General features: G+C 47.9%; 1 protein-coding gene across 1 annotated transcript; it reads right to left on the bottom strand.

Moving 5' to 3' along the window:
- Positions 1-1,061: 1,061 nt before the first annotated feature.
- Positions 1,062-18,694, bottom strand: LOC133381868 (H-2 class II histocompatibility antigen, E-S beta chain-like). Its single transcript, XM_061621430.1, has 6 exons — positions 18,552-18,694; positions 8,309-8,590; positions 3,506-3,784; positions 3,226-3,336; positions 2,914-2,937; positions 1,062-2,051 (listed from the first exon to the last, which is right to left on the bottom strand). Exons 1-6 carry the CDS (start codon positions 18,655-18,657, stop codon positions 2,038-2,040), a joined length of 816 nt encoding a protein of 271 aa, XP_061477414.1. The 5' UTR covers positions 18,658-18,694; the 3' UTR covers positions 1,062-2,037.
- Positions 18,695-21,655: the final 2,961 nt, after the last annotated feature.

The raw sequence follows: 21,655 nt of genomic DNA on the forward strand, positions 1-21,655 counted from the left end.
TGTGGCTTTCAAACAACCTGCCCAACAGTTCTCTTATCCTCCTTGGCTGTTCCCCAAAGGTTCCAGCCATCCTGCTCCATTCTTTCAAATCCCATTCCAACCAACTTTTTAACTCGACCACCTCCGTATGCTGGATGCCACCGTGGCCATCCACGTACGGTTGATCATGTACAATCAAGGGAAACTCTGAAGCCTCTGCTGCTTTCCTTTCCTTCTCCTTTTTTCGCCTGCACGTGTCCATACCCCCTGAGGCCCCCTTCTCTCCCCCCTTTTCATCTGCCTCATCATCTGTTCCAGATGAAAGGGTTCCCACCTCCGGATTGGGATCTCCGTTCTCGGGAGCTGAGAGCGGATCCGGAGCAGAGGGTATTATGGAACGGTTCAAGACCATTCTTTTACCTGATGCATCGTCATTAAAATAATGAGGAGGGGGTTCCTCAATGGACAAAGTTCTCACTGCCATCAAAGTGAGGCTATCCCATTTTTGTGATCCTATTTTCCACAGGAGCCAAAATTCCAATTGATCTGGGTGGGTGTCCCCAATCCGTCTCCGTATTACCAATAATGGAGCGGTTTCAAAGGATCCACCCCTCGGCCACCGTTCACCCGGCACCGACACTGCAGTCATCCGTGGCCACTCCTCCTCACACAGCTCTATCATCTTTCTCTTTTTCAAGCCTCTTTTACGCACAGGCAATTCCTCCTCTTCCCACAACATGCACATTATTCCCAAAGGCCAGTCCTTTACCAGCACACTCCCTTTGTTTCCCATGACGTCTGATAGAGGTTTTCCTCAACTGTGCTTTATCCCCGTAATGCCAAATCAACCGCTCTCCTTGACAACCGAGAAAATTCTCTCATGGCGCCCGTTGTCAAATCAAGGGGTGTAATGGCGAAAAGGGGGTCCGCACAAGGGATCCCGGACAAGCCCCCAATTTGTTAGGTCCAAACCCAACACGCGAGTTGCCTCTTTCGACCCCAACTCACATACACCCGGGAAGGTGCGGAGCTGAGTTCAAATGAACCCACTATCAGAGATCAAATAAACACAAGACAATTCCTTTGCATAGGGGACCCAATACTCACAAGCCAAGGCAGGTCAGCATGGGAACCTTGTTTATTGATAGCTTAGGGTATATATAGCCTCTCCCCGAAGTTTACAATATCGGGGTAACGTCATAAATACAAAAGAAGCAATTGCTAGTTATTTCAACCTTAAGATATGTAGAAGGAGGTAAAGGGGTACCGAGGAAGGGCACAAGTAGAAACATTGAGACTATTTTTTAGACTCTATGTCTGCATATTTCACATGTCCTTGAGATAAGCACTCTGCATGAACAGACAAAGGGAACAGCTAGAAGAGGAGGCCCAGCTGCAACCGGGCGCCCCTCAAGTGGAGACAGACATGAAATTACTAAGCTTGCATATTAAAGGGTGTTACAAGTCAAGGTCTGTGGGGCATCGGAATAACTTTTAACATTTCTATGCAAGGCACATTTGTAACAATAAGCAAGGTTATAGGTATAGATGTAAAACAAGAAACACATAATAGTAAGGCTTTCCAGCTTAAACCGGCTTTTATTACTCGAGCCACTGGAATGTAGGTAAGGGTCAGGTCACCAGGAAATAAACCGACATTTTATATCAAAAGTCATTCAAAGGCCACTTTGGTTCAGTTTCCTATGATGCCCAAGCCATTTCAAGTAAAGCAAGTGAATTATAGTTCTGCGGGCAACTGGGTCACAAATCTTGACCCAACAAAGACATGTGCCAGAAAGATCAGCCAGGCTTACAGAGCTGGAAGAAAACACCAAATAGGACCCCCCCTTTCCCTTCTCCCCCCAAAAAGGAGACATGAAAGGCGGAAGACATGTGGGGCTCTGGAGGGAGTGGCTTTGTCTCTGCGAAGGGTCTTCTCCAGCCCCTCTGTCACCTCCAAAAGTCTGCGTCTTCAGAGCAAGGACAGGCAGACACTCGCCGAGGGGGGGGCAGAAAGGTGCTCCTCCACATTGGGGGATCCCCACGGAGCAGCGAAGTCTAACTGATGAGCGCTGGAGGCCAAGGAGAGAGAGAAAGAGAGATACTAATCAATTGTGGGGTGAGGAGGAGGGAGGACCATCCCTGCCGGACTTTGGGGCAACCCTCAGATGTGGGGCCAAAAGAGAATGTCAAGAGGCTGAGTGTGTGTGAGGGGGGCAGGGAGGGGGTCAAGATCCTTGCCATGATCCCCTTTTCCCAAAACAACTCCTGGAGCAACAAAAGAGTAGTTTGCTTATTTACTGTAAAATATGGATCTGACGCTTTCCCAGGAAAAGTCTGTCCAAATCACAGAAGAAAAACTAGGGAGTTTAAAAGAAAATCAGTACTGTACAAGATGAAAAACCAAAACAGCTTAATTCAGGGATAGCCAACCTGGTGCCCTCCTCCTCTTCCTGGACTACAACTCCCATCATCCCTCCCCACTGGCCATGTGACTGCGTGTGTGGGGGGGTCCCTAATCCACCTGAGGCAAGATGTGGGGAGTGTCGGGTGAGGCACTGAGGTGGCAAGGGAGGTGGAATGGGGGGCTTGACTGGCTTCCCAGCAGAGGAGAGAGAGGGGACAGAAGAAGGTCCTTCTCCAGATGGACCGCAAAGGGGGCAGGAAACCTGCCTTCCCCTGAGGTCCGAATACCCGCCCTGGACTCTGCACTGGCCCCTGCGAAGGAGCTCTGCCCGATACCCTGCGAGGTGGGAAACTCTCCTGCAGACCCACATCCAGGAGGCAAAACTGGAGTATGTGTGGGGTGGATTGGTTTTTCAATTGAAGCCCCCTCCTGCCCCATCTAGAGTCTGTGGGTGAAAAAGCAAAGCCCCCCCAGGAGCTGAGGAAAGGGAGGGAGGGTGAGGGGGGAAGAGCCGAGAGAAAAGTTACCTGCAGGCTGAGGGATGGATCGTCCTGGGGGGGGAGGAGAGAAAGACTCAGTCAGGATGGAATAGCCCCCGCCCCCGAGAACACCCTCCACACCCCAGATGAAAACAACACCCTCAAGGGACAACTGTTTTGTACAAAATAAAGCTCTCCCACTTCCGTCCTGTTACAGAGTGTGAAAGAGGAAGAAATGGAGAACATCCGTGATGTGGAGGGTGAGCAGGATAGAACCATGTCTCCCCAAATGACAAAAACTACCCCCAGATTCAGGACCCCCCTCCAACCTTCCACCTCCCCCAGTCCTGCCCTCATCACCTTTCTTGTACTTCAGGTAGAGGGTGAGTCCAGTTGCCACAAAGACCAGTCCCAGCACGATCCCCACAATCCCCGTCCACATCTTGCTCTTGGCGGAGTCCGACTGTGGCTCTGGAGACACAAAGGAAAGAAAGCCTTGACTGAGGAAAGGCAGGCCTGGGATCAGACCACAAGGGGAGCATCCTTAACCCCCATGGAGGCCTTGGCCCCGGAATGCCCCTTTCCAAAAGAGTCTGCCTCCACTCCAGGAGATAAGGAAGATGGATCAGGGCTGTCCTACCCCACTGCACGGTGACGGGGCCCTCGAAGCTGGTGTGGTCCACCTGACAGGCATAGACGTCTCCGCGTTCTGGCTGCGCCTCCAGCATCACCTGGATCTGGAAGGTCCAGTCCCCGTTCCGGGTGACGTCTGTGGTCCACACTCTGGTCTCCTCCTTCCCGTTCCTGAACCACTTGATCTCGATCTTTGGAGGGAAAAAGCCGGCCACGGTGCAAATCAGCAAAGTGTTGTGCGATGAGGAGTCATCCTCTGTGGGTGTGATCTTCACCTTGGGCTGGACTGTTGGAGGGGGAGAGAGAGAGAATATTTGTGAGGGGGCTTCAGAGACTGACAGAGGGGTAGACCTGCAGACTTCAAGGGAGGGAGGGAGGGAGGGAGGGAGGGAGGGAGGAATAGTGAGAGCATCTTCCATCCATCATCCCCAGTAGACACTCAGTGAATCCTTCCCTCCTAACACCATAACCAACCTGTTTGTTCTCTGTAAGATTTTTTTTTTTTGGGGGGGAGAAGGAATTAAGTGGCCAGACTAAGAGTCAGATAATATGTGATGCTCACTTGTGTATAGCTTTTGTGGAATTTTTAAAATATCTACACACAAACACACACACACACACTTCAGCCATGTGGAGGAGGCTTCAGTTTCAAGCAGAAGACTGCTGAGGGAGGGGCTTAAGTCTTTCTGTTTGCTGTTGTTTTTAACTGTCTCCTGTGGCCACTTGTATGATTACTGTATTGTATTGTCTGTTGTTTACTTGTACATTGCTGTAAGAGCCAATGCCAAAGTGTTGTCTTGAAATATTTTCCCCTCTCTATAATAGACATATTAAATTGTTGTCATGCTGTAGTGATAATTCAGCCTCTAGGGGGTCCTCTTGCTTCCCCCTCCTCTTCCACCACGATGGAAGATGTATTTTTGCTAGAGGATTGTTGGAGGGAAGGTTATTCACAGTGGCATCACTGTATGCTCCAAATACATGTCCATTCCCTTTTTTATGTAAGATTCTTAAAAAATTAACCAAATTTGCAAAAGAAACCAGTGTTATGATAGGGGGAGATTTGAACATGGTCTGCGATGCAAATATCCATCTATCCACAAGGGGGCAGAGAGGGTCTATAAGGGAGAGAAATCAATTATTACAACTATTAACACGATTTAATTTCTCTGATGCCTGAAGACAGGTCAACCCGGGGATCAGAGATGATTCATATTTTTCTTCAAGGTATAAATCTCTTTCCCAGCTGAATCATGTATTAATATCTGCCCCCTGCTCTCACATTTGTGGTCAGCAGACATAATGCCAAGGACAGTGTCAGACCATTCAGTGGTTGTAGTGGTACTTTGACGTTAGCAATTCACTCCCGCTCATCCAATCTGGAGGTTAAATCCAAATTTAATGGCCTCTCAAGACTCAGTTCAAAGTATAACAGCATTAAAGGAACATTTTGAAGTTAACATAACTCCAGAGATAGCACTTACCACAGTTTGGGATCATACAAAAGCAAAATCAGAGGAGTATGCACAGCAGAAGAAGCAAAGGAGAAGACAAATGGCAGATCCTATTAGGTCTCAGTTATTAAAAGATATCTTGAGTCTGGAACACTGTTATAAACAAAGGGGTTCTAGAAGGATCTTGCATATATTAGAGATCCAACGTAAAGTACTTGAAGACTTGGAAACTAATAAAATGGCCACTTCTTTACTGTATGTTCGACAACGGTATTATGAGGCAGGGAATACACATTCTAAACTATTATCAAATGCATTAAAAAGATACAAAGTTTAAATAAAAATATATTATTTAACAAACCAATCAGGCAAAGTGATATGTGATTGGGGAAAGATTAATTTACAGTTTGTGGGCCTGCCCCCGAATTCAGATATTTTGGGGGGAGGTCCACAGAGAATACTCAAAATTACAGGGGAAAAGATTATATGTTCTGCTGAGTTATTTCTGTTATCCATATTTGAAGATCAGAATGTGAATATTAAATTTAAGAATTGATATATTCACTGCTTCTGGCGGCATGTGAGACGGTGGTTCAAAGATGGAAAGAATTAAAAGACTTGAACAGATTGGCATGGATGAACAATGTATGGAAGATTGCCTTACTAGGGAACATTGCTTGTTCACTTCACCTCTCTTGAGGATTGGAAAAGACAGACAACTTCAATGCTATATCGTGGAACTTTATTACATACGTCTCAGAACATGATTTACAAGGACATTTGTCGGCCGCAGCAAAACCTATATGGTTAAGCTAAGAACTCTTCCTTTTCATGGAATGGTGAATCATGTAATTAATTCTGCCCTTCTCAGGGGGATTGAGGGTGGGAGGGAGGAGGGGTCGTTTATATTTGAAGGGGGTTGTTAAAACATAAAACATATAATGTATAGGGCTACTACGACGTAAGGTGAATTATGTTGTAATGTTTTAAATGGAAAGGTTGGTATATGTAAAGTGTAAAGAGTTGTTCTTTAATGAAACCCTATTATGAAAAGAATCATTTGCACAGGTGGGTGGAGGTCAAACACTGTTGCACACGCCCAATATTCCAGCTCCCCATTGCCTGGGTTAGTAAGGGGTCTCCTTCCAGCTCACTCCCCTCTCTGCTTCTTCCCAGGTGCTGCCCTGGACCAGGCTGAGGCCCAGAGGCCCAGCCACACCCACCAGACGCACTCATGCTGACAGGCTGCGTCTGTGTCAGAATTGCTTTTAATATGGCTTTGAATATGTCTTTAACCCCGTTTTTTAAAAAAACATATTTTTAAAGGGTTTTTAAAATGTTTTTAACACTGTTTTGTCTTAATGCATTTTAAGGTCTTTTTATGATGTTTTAAAGTGTTTTTAGTGTTTCTGATTGCCCCCCTGGGCTCCTGCTGGAAGGGAGGGGGGGTATAAATAAAATAATCAATAAAATGAATAATAGCCCCCAACACCTACAGAGGCTGCTTGAGCTCTATGGAAGAGGGGGAGATCAGTGTTGGCAACGAGAATTGTTTTTCTCACCAGACCCACGCCCCAAATCCACCAGAATCTGACCTTGACCCACTGGACACCATGTTTGATAACACATTTGACACCGTTGTGAGGAATTGCTTAACAAGGTGGATGACAGAAGTTTAAAGTCCTAGCAGTCATTGGTGTGTTGTATTTAAGTTTGGAACTGCAGGTAGAAATGTGTGTGTGTGGCTTTTAGATCTGAGAGAAGTATGGAGATTTTGCATTCCTAGGTGGGGTGTGTGTGGGGGGGTTGGCTACTCTGAGAACAGGATGCTGGACTAGGTGGGCCTTTGCCTGATCCAGCAGGCCCTTCCTGTGATGGTGATAAGATGTACTGTTTATGCAAAGGTCCCTCATTGGTGAGGCAGGTGCATTCTGTGCATGCTCAGGCCATTTATTTCTGAGGCTTATAGTTCCTAATCATGTCTCCTTTGGTGGTGCTTAGCCTGCCTCACACTTTGATTGGGTAGAATAGGGGCTGCACATTTTCCTTCTCAGTCAGTCAACTGGCAAGAACCTCCTTGTTCTCTATACCTTTAAAAAAACAAGCACACCAGAGGATCAGGAGACTTGATTTAGAAATTTTTCTTCTCTGTCACTGGCTCCGTGTGTTGGATTGGGTAATTTACTCTGGTCTCCTTTCAGTCAAAGAGGCAGCCAGCTAGCCGTGGCTTACAGCAGAAAGGAAATAATAGTCAAGTGGCACTTTGGAAACTATGCACGGAAAAAGAAAAGCAAACAATGGAAAATACAATATCCAAAAGTAGAATTTTGGCAAGACAGTTTCATGAAATACATAATAGCGGGGGGGGGGGGATGAAATGGAAGAATTTGTGAAAAACAGCAGATGCTGACCATAAAACGTTTGACATCCACCAGATTTCCCACTAGCCACTAAAGTTCCCCACCAGTCATCTGCATGAAAACACTACATTTTAGTGGGGAAATCATTAAATTGACTCCAATGGGAGAGATGCTCTGCAGTGCAGAGCAAAAGAGGTGCTTCCCGCCTCGCCTTCCTCCAACTGCAAACCCTTCCAACTCTTCCCTTTGCTGTGTTTACGGAGGAGAACTTCAGGGGCCACATCCTGTCCCATTCTGGCCCTCATCCCTCCTGCCCTCTTATCCTCCCCTCTGCTCTGCTCCAGACAAACTTCTCACACTCAAACTTCTTCTTAGCAAAATGCAAAACTTTGTGTCCTCCTTCTGCCGGGGTGACTTTGCCCTGCCCCCTCTTTGGATGCCTAAACTGCATTTCAGAAAGCAAACCTGGAGTTTGAAGTTACTGTAATGCTAGAAATTTGGGGACCGAAGGAAAATTTCATTTGGCGGGCAGAATTATCATTTGGGGGGCAGAATTATCATATGGGGCAATGCCCTCATTTGCCCCCCTGTCGGTTCCCCCTTTCTTGCCTCCCCTCCCCTGACCCCCCTCCCCCTCCCATTCTTCATCTGGTTCCAGGTGCGGAGGGAGGGGGCAGAGCCAAGGGGGTGGGGTGGGGGAGCTGCCGGAAGGGGACAGCCTTCGCCCCCCACTTTTGGGCCTCCCCAGCCCCCTTCTAGACTCACTCAGCGTCCTGCTCGCATGAAGGGCGTGCCGACCTTTCCCCAGTTGCGCGGGCGGCAGAAGCGCCAGGTGTCTCCCCCGGCTCCCCCACTTACTCTTCCTGCGGGAGGAGAAGCCCTCGTAGATGCCGTAGTCGTGCCGGCAGAACCACAAACACCACCCCGTCGCCTCGCCTCCCTCCTGCGCTGCCGCTGCTCTGGCCGACCCCCAACTGCCCCCCCTCCCGGGCTCACCGCGGCGGGCGTGGGCGAAGGGCGCGTGGATCGCGTAGTTGTGCCGGCAGAAGACCTCCACGTTGGCCATCCGGCCGCGCAGGACGTCCTTGTCCTTGTTAAAGGCTTCCACGTCGCGCTCGGTCAGCTCAGCCACGGCCACGAACCTCCCTCGGTCGCTGTCGAAGTAGAGCTGCTCCTGCCGGTCCCAGAAGTAGCGGTCCAGGTAGCGGATGCGCTGCAGCGTCCCGTTGGCGGAGGCGGAGAAGTGGCACTCGCCCTTCCTCTGGAAGAGGAAATGCTCTGGGGGGGGAGAGATGGGGAGGGGGTCAGGCGGGGGCAGAGGCGGCTGTTCTCCTGGCGAGGCGGAGGAAGGGCCGGAGGGGCGAGGCGAGGGCCGGCCGGAGGGGCAGGTCCCTCGGGAGGGATCCTTCCGCTCCCCCCTCTAGAAAAGTCTCTTTTCCAGCAAGAGGGAAGAGCCCGTCGGGATCCAGAACGGGGGGGAGGACGCAGAGCAGCGCTTCCTTTCTTTCCTTTCTTAATTTTTTTAATTAAATTCCGGTTTCTACCTTTGCCTACAATAAGTGCTCCCCAACAAGGCAAAAAAGGAGAAATGTAAAGGGAACAAAAGTACGAAACATTCTAGAAGAAGGAGGATTGCTCTGACACGACTGGAGCTAGGAAAAACTCATGTTGCGGAAACCTTGAGGGGGGAAGTATGGAAAAGATGGAATGATGTTTTTAAAAACTTTGATTTTTCTCAGGCTGCCATCAACGGTGGGGATTTGCCAATTTCCCCTTTGGGAGCGATACGTATTTTCGCCCCTGGGAGCAAAGTTGCTAGAAATGGGGCCTCCACTTTTGTAACTCCCCCGCGGAGAATCGCTCAGAGATTTCTTGACATTGTTTTCCCTGTCATTTCTTTTATGAAATTGTTTTCCAGAAGGGTTTTACTTTGGCACAGGTCCAGAAAACATGTACAAACTCTTCTACATCTCCAACAGCACAACTTTGGATAAAACCTTTTGCTTAGCCTGGGTGGTGTTAAGCACTATTGGTCAATTGCTTTAAAGAACTTTCCTTTCAGATTCGGACTTGATAATGCAATTGGGATGTTCTTAAATAGCCAACTGTGCTCTTCTTCTGATATGGGCAAATGAAATTTCTCTAAATATGAACTCCATTTCCTTTGGTATGTTGGGTGTAACTGTTGTATTTTCAGTAAGGAAAGAATCTAAAATATTTTACCAACAGCTGTCCTTTTCTCTGGCTAAAGTAAGAAAATTTCAAAGATAGTAGATGAACGTGGAACTCTGTAGCTTGTGTTGATCTCCTCTGTGTCTTACTACTGTGTCGTACTGGGGGGGGGGAGCAGGGGAAGTCCTCCTGTGATTCATGGATGAAAACAATGTTCCTGCAATTGGGCTTTTGCACACCATCGCTCTTCCCTCGTCCTCTGTGGGTGTTTCGGAGGCAACAAGGGAGGAGGTCAGGAGCAAGACATGGAGTGGAGAAAACAATTGTTTTAAAAATGGACGGTGGTGGAGAAGGATGGCGTGGAGGGAGAAAGAAGCTGGAGGGCAAGGATGTGGATGGAGAAGGAGGCAGCAGTGGAATGGAGGTAAAGAACTGTGCAGCTGAGAGATGAAGATGAGTGAGTGCGTGTGCGTGTGTGAACACTGTGTTTGCACTTAGCACATGAACTGGCCTCTGCCTCCCTCTACTGGCTACTTTGCTGCATTTGCAGTGTTTTAACCTTTTTGCATCTCAGGGGAAATGTCTGTTTGGATGGGTGTCCTTTAGATGGTGGCAGGGCAGGGTCCAGGAGGTGGTTGAGTGTGAGAGAGATGATGCTTGCTGGATGAGAGTGGGGGGGGCTTGCACTTGGTTTGAGGCACAGAGAGCTGAGCAGTGGCCTTTGCCTCCATCCCTCCCCACCTCCCTTACCAGCAGAGAGAGCACCATTGCTATCTTATAGATAAAAAGAATTATTCTGCTACCTGTGTTTATTTTTCATGTTGTTTTCGGCTACTTAGGTGTGCAGCAGCCAAGACCAGCACCTTAGAGGCATTCTAGTTTTTTATATAGTAATTTAACTGTAAATGTAGTGATTATCTTTGAGTAACGATAAAGTAATCAATTCCTTTCAGAGCAATTGTTAATTGTAATGGTAATGTATTCCTTTTGGGGGCCATGTAACAGTCATTGTAATTTATTCCTTTTTAATAGTAATCTTCCAAGCTCTGGTTTTCCCAAACACAACAGTTGCCATGTTTCCCATTTTTAAAGATCCTCTTCAGTCTCCGTAGTCAGGCTTTGAGAGTTGCCTCCTGAATTGTTTCAAGGTTAGGATGTAGCCAAATACCTAAATGTCTGATTGGTTTGTTCTCCCATTGTAAACCAGTACCTCTTGGCTGTTCTTCTATTTTCCTCTTAAATATATTAATTCCACAGCACTTGGATTTAGTTGTATTTATATCCAGAAGCTTCACCGTATGTTGAAACGGTTTGTGGTCTCTTTAAGGGGAATGGTTTGGGTGTAACACAGAGAGAAGGCTAAAGGGAAATCTTTTTACGTCACTCCCATTGAATAGTATGCGAAGTGAAAGCAACTAGGTTTTCCTGCCTTTTTCTCTCTTTTTCCCTTTTCCTCACAGTTTGTAGAAGCAGAGCTTAGTTTTGCTGTAAGCCAAGCCTGTCAATTAATAAATATCATCAGTGTTAAAGAAGTCAAGCCTCCAAGAACCATTATTCCTGTTAGGGAGACTTTAGATGTTGCAATATTTTTGGTGCCAAAACTTGGGATGGAAAGATTCAAAGAGAAGACAGACTGTGCAGTAAGGTCGGAAAGAACAAGGGGACATTGCTGAGGCTCTGGAAAGGCAAAGGCGCAAGAGCAGGGGTGCAGTGGTCTGGAGTCTCGAGGGGTCTTAGACCCTTTACTTTTTTGGGAGCAGAGTCCCTATGTCTGCAGCGCCCTGCGAGCCAACTGGCAGGAAAGGGCAGTGAGTTAGTCACTCAGAAGAGTCTTCTAGCATGCTTCCTTGTCTTTCCTGCTGATTGGAGCCGATCAGAGTGGAAGGTGGTGTTTCAACCACTGAGATGACTCTTCTCAGTAGGGAACACACTCCCCTTTCATACTGATTGACTCATAGGGACATCTGTTTGGGAGAATGCATGCACAGGAAGGACTGAGGAGCATGGAGGTGATGACAAGGAGCAAGCAAACAAGTGGGAGGGGGTGTGGCATGACTCTCATGAAGGGACCCCACACGTCTGGATTTGCCACTACACTACTGTGCAAGAGGGCTATAACTAGAACATTGACAATAAAACTGTTACAAAAGACAGAATCTGGACGACAGAAAGCTGATGCAGATGTGGCTCTGCTTGAGGAAAGCTTAAATCAGCTTCCAGCAAAGGAGAGATTCTAAATGAGCTTTACCAAGAGCTGGTTCACACAGAGCTGTAGTGTGGGTCTGGTGCTACTCATTGCCCCTTTTAATTTGCATGGATCACAGGATGCCTTGAAGGCAATCAGCAGCTAGATCTCAGTGTACCCCTTTAAGTCCATAGTAGGTCAATGTTCTTTTAATTGAACAAGGGAAGGTAAAAACGACTTCAGTTCTGTATCTCTAGTGGTTTGTAAATGCTTTACTCAGATGCTTCCCCTCTCCACGCCCATTCCCTCCTCCTCCCTTTCCTCATGTCACTTCCTGATTGGCTGCTTTCTCACGTCCTGCAAGCCTGCATGGTCATTAGGAAGCTGTGCATTTGATCCTTTCCCTTCAGTGTGAATGAAAAGCACCGTGTTTGCAGCTGGCTTTGAGCCCCCTCTGTGGATTGTGCAGACAGAAAATGAAGGTAAAAGCAGAGTTTTAAATATGATGTTTTGCTGCCATTTGGTCCAGCCCAAGACATAGAAGCTGGGATACATTTTTAGTGCTTTTGTTTGCCACCCAGGAGGAATGGTGGGATATAAATCAAATAATAAATAAATGCATAAATAAATAAATAAAATAACTGATCTAGATGGATTAGAGAAAGAGGTGGAAGCAGCACAGGGCTACAAAGACCGCATCATAGCTGGGAAAGCTCATCCAATGCGAGCGATTAACACTGAAGATGCAAGAAGTCCCTCTTCCCCAGCAAGGGCAGATCCATGGCCGCTGAGGGTCAAGCTCCCCAAACGGATGACTGAAAGATTTTATGGGGACATTAGCTGCTGGTGGGGATTTTGGAGCCAGTATGGAACCTCCATTCACCAGAACACCAGGCTGGCAAAGGAGGACAAGTTTAATTGCCTCAAATCCTTCCTAGGTGGGGCAGCAACCAGTGCAATTGCTGGCATGCGGCTATGAGAGGGAAATTAAGATGCATCTGTGAAAGTCCTGAGGGAAAGATTTGGCAGAAGGATTATTAATGCCCACATGGACAAGCTGCCAAGCCTGAAGCCAGTAAAAAGGTCAACTGGCATCTTGGCTTTACGCCACCTCTGTGAGGCCTGTGAGACTCAAGTACGCAGTGTGGAGTCCATGGGGGCTGTCTCTGATACCTGTGGAGTCTGTTGTGTCCTACACTGATGGAAATGATTCCTGAAGATACAGCACTGGAGTTCAGCCACAGTAGGGATAAGAGTGATGAATGGAAGGTACCAGAACTCCTGACGTTCCTCTAAAGGGAAACTGAGAGCCGAGAGCTTAACTCAGTCCTGACTAAGAGCGCAGTTAAACCACGTGAGAGCGATACCTCCCTCAAGTATAGCCAGAAGTCAAGAGCAGAAGAAAGGATTGGTCTCTGCGCCATCTGCTGTAGCACTGAGCACAACTCCAGAAGCAGCTGCATGTTCTGCAATGCTCCTGACCGCAGGACAGATGACTGTTCAGCTCTGACACTTGGAGGAGGAAAGGAGAAGCTGAAGAAACAAGGCCGATGCTCCATATGTCTGGGGGTAAGACAGGCCAAATTCTGAAAAGCAAAGGGAATTATTTGCTCTGGTTGTGGAAAAGGCCATCACAAGTCCATTTGTTCTCAAGAAGCAAAGGAGAACCCCACCAACAAGACCACTCCTGGTGACACTGTTATGCCATCAGTCGCTCCATCTCCAGTGGACTTAAAGCCACAGAACACAGTATTACTGCAAGCTGAAAGCACATTTCTATGAGAAGACATCTCCAGGGCACTAAAGCTCCTGCTGGTGGGAGAAGGGACCCTAACTATCCACTCCTTTGCCATAAAGACACCAGTGAGTGCCAAAAGACGGAGAGTTAAGGTGGTATAGCACAGTGGGGAGGAGAGCCTGGCTGGGAGTCCAGACTCTGAGTTGAAATCCTGCTCGTGTCTCCTGGATGTCAAGGGCCAGCTAAATATGAGCCCCACAGGGAGTGGCTCAGGGGTTACATGCCCTGCCACCTGTGCAGCCGTGGGCAACCAGCATAGTCCCAAGGAGCCCAGTTGCCCCCCAGCTGGCAGTTGCGGGCAAGGAAGGGGCTGGCTTGTGCAGCTGTGGAAAGCTGAGCAGGCCCTAGCCCGCTGGGGAGGACTAGCCTGAGAGGGAGGCAATTGTAAACCCCCTCTGAATACTGCTTATCATGAACACCCTATTCATAGGGTAGCCATAAGTCGGAATTGACTTGAAGGCAGTCCCATTCCATTCATTCATTCATGCAAGGCCTCTGGGGAGAAAAGGTTGAACTGGAGGCCCTGGAAATGCCACAAGTATGAGCGCCATGGTCAGGGTCCCAGGAGATGGCCTGTGCCAAGAATTAGAAAGAAGAGGCCTCCAGATGGCAGATGCAACCTCTCCCAAGGAAATCCAAGGCCCAGAGTTAGAAGTACAGATTGGAGGAGATTATCCTTGACAGGTAGTGACAGGCCGAGTGGAACGTCTTGGAAATGAACGGGTGTCACTTGAGACTGTATTTGGATGGGCTGTTCAGGGTCCCACTACACCCCGCGTAGGCACCAGTATCACAGAGGCCGGAGTACTGAAAGTCATAACGGAGGAAGAATCCCTCATCTCCAAACAGCTGAGAGCCTTCTGGGAACTAGAATCGATTAGCATAATGGAAGAGCTGGAGGGGAAGATGAAGTGTGACAAAGAGATGCTCCAAGGGTTTGAAACTTCCATAAAATACAAGGAAGGGAGATATGAAGAACACCTGCCTTGGAAGTCAGATCAACCTGACTTACCAAACAACAACCTTGTAGTTCAGAGAAGATTCAAACAGTTAGCTAGGAAGTTCAGAACTGATCTTCTGCTCTTTAAGAGGCACAACAATGTCATTGAAGAGCAGAAGGGCATAGCTGAAGAAGTCACCCATAGTTCTGCATTTGAGACGGGCAAGGTGGTCTACTATCTTCCTCTTTGTGCAGTCATCCGGGAGGATGAGGCTACCACAAAACAGAGTAGTGTTTGATGCCTCGTCCCATGAAAGGGGGTGTCCGTCACTTAATGACTGTTTACTAACTGGACCCAGTCTGAACCCAGATTTGTTTGGTCTTCTAATCAGGTTCCAGCAGTACAAGGTAGCTGTCACTGCAGAGATTGCAAAGGCTTTTCTTCAGACCTTAATAGCAAGTGAAAATCAGGATGCAGTAAGATTTTTGTAGATGGAAGAACCACTAAACTTTGATCAAGAACCAGAACTAAAGATCCTGAGAATGACTCGAGTGTTATTTGGTTTATTGCTTTTTGCCTGCTGCTACCATAAGACATCATTTGAAACAATATCAGAAGGAACATCTGCCAGATGCTTGATAAATGCCTGTATGTTGGTGACTCATTGCCATGAAGGCCAGAGAGTCGCTTTCAACACCTGGAATGGACCTCCGGAAGTGGAAGACCAGTTCTAAGGAACTGCAAACATTTTGGCAGAACAAGGAGAATGAACCCAACTTACAGCTGGAAGAACAAACTTTAGGACTTTCATCATTAAAGGTTTTAGGTCTGACATGGAAGACCGAGGCAGATGAGTTCATATTTGAGATTCATAACCTGCTATCCTATTTCAGTGACTCATACAACTGCTGGAGATGAACTCAGTAAAAGGTGGAAATATCGACAGACACTGATGAATCCGTTTAGGAAAAGATGGCGACAAGAATATCTATTGGACGTATGTTCAGTTCATCGCAATGAAAGCTGAACTCACAGTAAATGACATAGTTTTGATTCATGAGGATAAAATGCCCAAATACAGGTGGAAGATTGGTAGAACTGAAGAAATGTTCCAAGGACGTGACAATAGAGTCCGTGCATGTGCAGTTCGACTTCCATCTCGAGCGATTCTGAGAATGCCAATGCAACTATTATATCCATTAGAACTTGAAGAAGAGGATGAGCTTGCATGAAGTTCATTGGGCCAGAGGATGCTGAAATTGTTTGTGGTCTCTTTAAGGGGAATGGTTTGGGTGTAACACAGAGAGAAGCCTCAAGGGGTATCTTTTTATGAAACTCCTATTGAATAGTATGAGAAGTGAAAGCAACTAGGTTTCCCCGCCTCTTTCTCTCTCCTTTTTCCTCACAGTTTGTAGAAGCAGAGCTTAGTTTTGTTATAAGCCAAGTCTGTCAATCAATCAATATAATCAGTGTCAAAGAAGTCAAGCCTCCAAGGACCAGTTTTCCTGTTAAGAAGGCCTTAGCAGCTTTTAGAATACTGTATACCTGTAACCGATTAAAAGTATTTTCAGTGGCTGGTTCTGGTTGTGTTAAAGCTAATGCTGTATCATCTGCATATAACACTGTATTAAATTCCTCACCGCCATTTTAGGATTTTGTTATTTGCTGATTATTTCTTATTAAAATTGCTAAAGGTTCCAAAAAATAGCAAATAATAATGGTGAGAGTGGACATCCTTGGTGAATATCTCTCTCCTGCAAGATAGGTGTTGATACTTGATTGTTAACAAATACTTTTGCAGTGAGTTTTTGATATAATAAATCTATCCAAGATTTGAAAGTTCCTCCCAAGTTCTTTTTTTGAAGAGCTCTAACCAGAAATGACCATTCCACACTATCAAATGCTTTCTCTGCATCTAAAAACATAAATACATTCTATGCAATCAACTAGTTTTATGACATTGTGCTGTAATTTCCTGTTTTTTTCTGAATCCTGTTCGGTCTGGTTTAATATAATTTGGTATGATGTTATCAAGCACTTTTGCTATAACGGAAGTCCAAATGTTTGCATCTTGGGTCAGAAGCGACATTGGCTGATAGGCAAGCCAGGGTCTTTCTCTGGCTTTGGTATAACTTCTGATACGTTTGTCTCTAGGCTTCTTAGGTCTTGTTCTGTGACTTTCGGCATGTGAGAGGAAAGAGGAAATTTCCAGTACAGGAAAGCTCTTTCTAACTCAGGTTTTATTTTACATGTTAGTTTTCAACAAATTAAGAAAATCAACCTGCACTCCATTACCCCCATGGAGAGATAGTGTAGCACAGTGGTTAGAGAGCTGAATAGCGACCTGAGAGTGCCAGGTTCAAATCTCCCATACTAAGTGGTCTTGAGGGCCTGCAATGCCTCTCAGCCTAACCTACCCCACAGGGTTGTTGTGATGACAACATGGGGGAGGGGCAGACCCACGTACACCCCCTTCAGCTCTTGGGAGGAAAGTGGGGGGTATTAACATAAACATATATCAATATAGGAGGGGGGATGCTGTCGCTGAGAGAGTGTGGCTTGCGTCAAGGTAGTCCAGAGTAAGAGGTAGCAGGTGAGTTTGGTTTGGAACCCCCAACCCCAAATTTCCCAGGCAGGACACACTCCAGTTCCAGCAAAGGTCATTCTGCTCAGATGCCCCCCCAAGGAGATTTGGAGGGGCAACAGCATCTGGCCTGGCTTCCCCCCACCCTTTTTGCTTTTCTCCCAACCCACAGGAGAGTTCTGGGGAACTTCAAGGCTTCCTCAGAGATACGTCAAGATGAACCATTTGATGGGGGTGGACCAGGCACATAAGTGGGGTAGGGGACCCCTGACCCCCTAAAATGTTTCTGGCTGCCCTAAATATTTTTCCAAAAAATAAATAATGAAATTTATTTCAGAAAATAATTCTGGACATTACTTTTTTGTGTACCCCCTTAAACCTTTAGGCTGGCTCCATGCCTGGGGGGAACAAAGACTGCCTCAGAAAGGGGTGGGTTTCCTTCCTTTACAGCTTTTGAAGTGGAGGCTGGATTCCCCCTCCCCCTGGGACGCTGGAGCAGTGGATTCTCTGCAGTATCTGTGGGTTGGACTGGATGACCTTTGAAGTCCCTTTCAGGACTGAAAGTGGAATAAAGGTGACCCTCTCTCTTCCAGGGCAGCTTCTGAGTAAAGGGGGGAGCTTTAAGCCTGCAGTTGATGATAGTGAATAAGGCCTGTGGGGCAACTGTGGAAGTCTGGAGGAAGATGTGGGGCAGCCCGGAGGGGGAGGGACAAGTGGGTTGGGTGGGCCCTCGCTCAGAGACTGGAGCACCTGGTCTGCATGCAGAGGGTCCTTGGTTCAGAGGGATCTCTGGGAAGGAGGACCCTTCTCTACCGTAGACCATGGGTAGGCAGTCCTGAGCTAGGCAAGCAGACGGCTTGACTCCTATGTCCCCAAGTGAATGTGGGGGGGGGGGCTTAGGTGATTAGGGGTGGGATTCCGGGGTGGGGAAATAGGGCCGGAGCCGTCTAAAGTTTCACTGGGGCAGGGGTTTTTTGGTAATAAACTTAGTTGTTTTTTGTAGAAAACGATTGCAGGGGAGGGGTACCGTAGGACTCCCCCTCCGCTATGGGTCAGGGGGAGGTTGATGAAGGGAGTCAGGTTCAGGTCCCTTGAAGTGGGGAGGGCTCTGCCCCACTTTCACTCATTACTGAGAAGGGGCAAGAGGAAGACGTTGGGAGATTACAGAGATTCTTTTATGGAGTTGCTAATTTGTTACGGCGTATCTCTTTGTGGGACCCTTTGGCCGCGAAGGGAGGATCGCTCTGCCCTCGGCTCTCCTGTTCTGGGGGGGGTCCTGGGGGCTTTTTAAGGGGGCAATATTGGGGCTTACTGGTAAGCCGCCTTGGAAAGATTTATACCCTGAATGGCGAGATATAAATAATTGCAATAAATGAGCAAATAAACAAATAACTCCTTCCCACCCCAAAAAAACCCGAGCTGCTGTTTCTGAGTGGGATGAGGACGCTGCCCCCTCCTCCTCCAGCCCCAGCAGGAGCCCCTTTGCTGCTGCCCCACTGATGGGGGGGTCTCTGGAAGGACTTTCCTCTTACTCCGCCCCACCTGGGATCTCTGCTCACCTGGCGGCTCCTCCACGCCCAGCACCTCCGGAGGGGAGACCAGCACCGCCAGCACTGCCGCCCCAAGGAGGACCCCCAAGTCCAATCCGCAGGAGCCCCCCATCATCTCGCAGCCGACTCCGCAGTGGGACTTTCTCCGCTCAGCCCCGGGAGAAACTCTGCCCAAGCCCCGCCCCTCCACCCTGGGGATTGGGCAGGGACCAATGGGGCTCCGATCCGAGCCGGCGTCATCGGTCGCCAGGCAGGGGAGACCAGAAAATGTCCCTTTCAGGCACTTGTCAAGAAAAGGGGCAAAACTGAGTTTTATTTGCGCTCTCTGCTCTTCCTACATTTGCGAGGTGTGCAATTTCCCCCTTAGCTTATTCTGATGCATTCCTAATTATTTATTCCGCGTTCATAAATACGTCACTGCGAGCCTGCCAGACAACCTGACTGAAGGGTGGGCTAATCGGAGGCTGTGACCCATTTGCTAAGCGGCCCCTTATCGGAGCCCCCCCCCCAGAGATCCCCTCCCAGCCTCCACTCCAGGAGCCACTTCGGGGTGGGGTGGGTGGGTGGGGGGTGCTTTTGCTCTGTCCTGTTCGTAAGACCTGCGTGGTTTACTCTCGAGGGGCAATGTGTGGCTTTTTGGGGGGGGATGAAGTTTCATTTTTCTGTTTCTTTTTGTAAATATATATTTGTTTGCTCGATACGTTAAATAATTTTCTTTGCTGTATTTATATTTTGGTGGCCTCTGGCTTTAACCAATAATGTTTTATTCACGCATGCAGAAATCCAAAAGAGTAAGGACGATTCGGGTGAGCGCTTTGCTCAGAGGGTAGAACTAGCCCCCAGCCCACCAGTCCAAAGAAACAACTCCCCGTCCAGTCTCCCTGCTTTCAGTCTGAAGCCCGTTCCCTGGAGGAACCCCCCTTGAACGAGAGGGCAGAACCAGAGTCCCCCCTATAATCTCCCCCCATAACTTCCCCATCCTCTGGATTTCTTTCTATCTCCCAGGGAGGCGCCTGCCCGGGGAGTTTCACCCGGCAACAGGCTGGTCATCACCAGGGCGCTTCCTCATTGGCTGAGGTTCCGAGGCGCGCCTCCCCTCCGCCAAGGCCACCCTGGGCACCACCGCCCCACAGCCACTTTGGGGGCGGGCGGGCAGGCAGGCGGAGGGTGCAGGCGAAATCCCTTTCTTTGACTCACTCCGGAGACTCATCACTCCTTCCCCATTTCCATCCAGCCCTCCCCTAGCCCGGGAAGAGCTTCCGCGATGATGGGCACAAGAGGAGCCCTTTGCCTCTGGGCCGTCCTCACCGTGCCGCGGGCTGGAGCCCTCACAGGTCGGGCAGGGGGTGTGGGGGTTGCCAGGGGAGGGGCGTGGGAGGGAGTTCTGCTTCTGGGGGTCCCCTGGGCAGAGGGAGGAGGGATTGAGGAAAGAGTGCATGGGGCAGAAGAGGAGAGAGAAGTGGGACCTTCCCCCCTGAAGAGTCCCAGGCAGTGTGGGGTGAGGAGCGAGGGTGGAGGATCTGCTCCCTTAACTGAGGGGGGTCTCTTTTTAGCTAAAAAGGACAAGGTAAAAGGGAGGTGCAAATGGGACCCCCCCCCGAAACAAAGCGCCTTTTCATTCCCTTTGCGGAGGGAAGCGGGCAAAACAATTTGAATTGTATTACAAATTGGATTGCTTTTATTGTGTATTGTTTTATTGATGTATTATTGATGTTTTATTTGTGTTTTTTTATATTTTTTGTAAGCCGCCTTGAGGGCCTTTTGGCCGGAAGGCGGGGTAGAAATATTAAAATCAATCAAAATCAATCAATCAAAACACTAGCATTAGTCCGTCTGTCTTCCCAAGCAATTTGCAGAATTTTCCAGAGGCAGCATTGGTGGAATCTTTCAAGAAGTTGGGAGTGGCGTTTATAGATGGTCCGTGTTTCGCAGGCGTACATTAAGGTCAGTAGTTGGTAGTAAGGTTGGTCTCCCTGCAAATATTCCGATCCTTGAACACTCTACGCTTCATTCAGCGTTGCCAACCTTGACTGGAATAAACTCACCAGGGCTTCAGACAGAAAACCTTTCTAACCCTACCTGACAACGCTGGGACGGCAACTGCATTGAACCTTCTGCATACAAAGCAGACACTCTTCCACATCTCTGTCTGTTGAGAGTCTCGACTTCTTATTCTGTTAGACATCTTTTAGACTTTCCTCTTCTCCCAGGCATTTTAGCAAGTGTTTTAAAATTTGTATATTTGTTTTTAATTGTTGTAAATTGCCCAGAGAGCTTTGGCTATGGGGCAGTATACAAATGCAATAAATAAATTGGCCATAACAGCAACCACAACTACATTGGATGTAACGGCAAAGACGTGTCACATACCCAAATACTCACACGATCGCCCGAGTGAACACCAGCCCCAAATGAACAGAATCAGACTCACCTCCCACCTCCAGAGGATGTCTCAGTAATCCGGAAGGGCTCTTCATGAACCTTTACTTACTCTCAACAAGCACCATCTTGGAAGCCCCTTCCTTCTGGACAAAATAAACATTCTACTTTTCTTTGTTGCAAATTTGGGTAGAGACACACTTACTGTTGTGCCAGTTCCAGTGCGTCTACCTCTCTTTTCTCAAAATGGGGGCATATGATGCTTAATTTCTTTTTAAATTTAGCTTCAGGGAGATTTCACAACTGATTGGTAGATCAACCCCTTTCTGTTCCAGGTGTGGCCAATGGAAAAGCTTTGCTGCAGGCTCAGGCAGAGACAGTGATTGGCTGCTTTGTTGTGGGACGTCCTGAAAGGTCCGAAGGCAGCAGTGGGGAAGGAAGCTGTGTCCAGCCGAGGGCAGAGTCTCTTCAATATGCAGGCAGAAAAAACATTCTGGCTGTTTTTAAAGTGACTCATGTTCCCACAGCCTTAGCCCCATGTTCTTCCTCGTAATCCAAATGATAACTAGCCAGATATACTAAAGGCACTTTGCCTTTATAAACCTCTTGGACACTTTCCTTCCAAATCTGTTTCAATCCCAGGTTGGCTGCTGGGGGTGGCAGCTTGGAAGGGGTGGGTCTTACCACCACCCTCTTTATCAGACTCAAAATCTTTTTCTTTCCCTTTTTGGCTA

The sequence above is a fragment of the Rhineura floridana genome, chromosome 3 (genome assembly GCF_030035675.1).
Source record: "Rhineura floridana isolate rRhiFlo1 chromosome 3, rRhiFlo1.hap2, whole genome shotgun sequence".
NCBI classification, from domain to species: domain Eukaryota; kingdom Metazoa; phylum Chordata; class Lepidosauria; order Squamata; family Rhineuridae; genus Rhineura; species Rhineura floridana.

What these genes read in the sequence shown, in the direction of transcription:
- LOC133381868 (XM_061621430.1), bottom strand. Translation starts at nt 18,657, where the DNA reads ATGATGGGGGGCTCCTGCGGATTGGACTTGGGGGTCCTCCTTGGGGCG. An exon ending in CTTCGCCCACGCCCGCCGCG is followed by an intron (nt 3,785 to 8,308) that starts GTGAGCCCGGGA and finishes CCCCTCCAACAG; the next exon opens with TCCAGCCCAAGGTGAAGATC. An exon ending in CTACCTGAAGTACAAGAAAG is followed by an intron (nt 2,938 to 3,225) that starts GTGATGAGGGCA and finishes CTCCCCCCCCAG; the next exon opens with GACGATCCATCCCTCAGCCT.